The 1,609-nt window shown below is 48.7% G+C and overlaps 1 protein-coding gene across 1 annotated transcript; it reads right to left on the minus strand.

Moving 5' to 3' along the window:
- Positions 1-457: 457 nt before the first annotated feature.
- On the minus strand, positions 458-1,399 carry LOC139999976 (olfactory receptor 14A16-like). Its single transcript, XM_072029653.1, has one exon. The coding sequence runs from the start codon at positions 1,397-1,399 to the stop codon at positions 458-460; it is 942 nt and encodes a 313-aa protein (XP_071885754.1).
- Between the last annotated feature and the right edge of the window lie 210 nt (positions 1,400-1,609).

Genomic DNA, 1,609 nt, shown 5'->3' on the forward strand with positions numbered 1-1,609 from the left:
GACCATGGCCATGGCTCCAGGGAAACAGCAGCCCTGACCCGAAGGCAGCAGAGAGGCAGAGCCAAGCGGGCAGTGAGGGGCTGCTCCTGCATGTGGTTGCTGGGCTCTTGGCCCTGAGCCCCTCCTGCGTGCTGGGGCTGCTCCCCCAGCTCCAGAGTAGATGGGAAGAGAGGGATACTGAGACCATTGAATTTATGCTGTCTTCTTTATTGTCTATACCTACAGAGGAAGCCTAGTTCAATAGGTTGAATGGAAGATGTAGTCAAAGTAAAAAAAAATTACTTAATAAATTAAAACAATATCAGAAGTTATGAAAATAATAAAAACAAAAAATGGTATGAAAAACTCTCATGTCAGTTTCTCAAATTGAATGGTAGCATTTAGAGGATTATTATTATTATTACAATATGATAATAATGATAAGTATAAAAATGGTATGATAAAAATCACAATAATGTTAACAACACTGATGCTTAAGAAGCACATATAGAAACAATTTCCTCACTGCAACTTTGAGCTGCTGGTTCCTCATGCTGTAAATGATGGGGTTCACTGCTGGAGGTACCACTGAGTACAAAAGTGACACCACCAAGTCCAGAGATGGGGAAGATATAGAAGCGGGCTTCAAGTAGGCAAACATGGAAGTGCTAAGAAAGAGGAAGACCACGGCCAGGTGAGGGAGGCACGTGGAAAAGGCTTTGTGCCGGCCCTGAGAAGAGGGCATCCTCAGCACAGCCCTGAAGATCTGCACATAGGACACCACAATGAAAACAAAACAACCAAATGATAAAGAAACACTAAACACAAGGATGCCAGTTTCCCTGAGATAAGAATCTGAACAGGAGAGCTTGAGGATCTGGGGGATTTCACAGAAGAACTGGCCCACAGCATTGCCATGGCAGAGGGGCAGGGAAAATGTGTTGGCCGTGTGCAGGACAGCATTGAGAAAGCCACTGCCCCAGGCAGCTGCTGCCATCTGGGCACAAGCTCTGCTGCCCAGGAGGCTCCCGTAGTGCAAGGGCTTGCAGATGGCAACGTAGCGGTCGTACGCCATGATGGTGAGAAGGTAATACTCCGATGACATCAACAAGACAAAGAGAAAGACCTGTGTAGTACATCCTTGATGGGAGATGGCCCTGGTGTCCCAGAGGGCATTGGCCATGGCTTTGGGCAGAGTGCTGGAGATGCAGCCCAGGTCGAGGAGGGCGAGGTTGAGGAGGAAGAAGTACATGGGGGTGTGGAGGCGGTGGTGGCAGGCTACGGCGCTGAGGATGAGGCCGTTGCCCAGGAGGGCAGCCAGGTAGATGCCCAGGAAGAGCGTAAAGTGCAGGAGCTGCAGCTTGCGCGTGTCTGCGAATGCCAGCAGGAGGAACTCGCTCACAGAGCTGCTGTTGGGCATTTGGTAGTTCTGGCCATGGGTTACTGCTCAAGGAAGAAAAAATCTTTAATAAATAAGAAGACATACCTGAGATAAACTTCTTCCATTTCTTGCATAACTGCCCTGAAAACTCTTTCAGTCAGGCTTTTAGCAGGGCCCTTTCATGTGGTCTACTTCATGCTGCCTTAGGGTGTCCCTGGGAGCAGGTGACCCTGATCTGAGTAAGAAAGG

The sequence above is a fragment of the Anas platyrhynchos genome, chromosome 31 (assembly GCF_047663525.1).
Source record: "Anas platyrhynchos isolate ZD024472 breed Pekin duck chromosome 31, IASCAAS_PekinDuck_T2T, whole genome shotgun sequence".
NCBI lineage: Eukaryota > Metazoa > Chordata > Aves > Anseriformes > Anatidae > Anas > Anas platyrhynchos.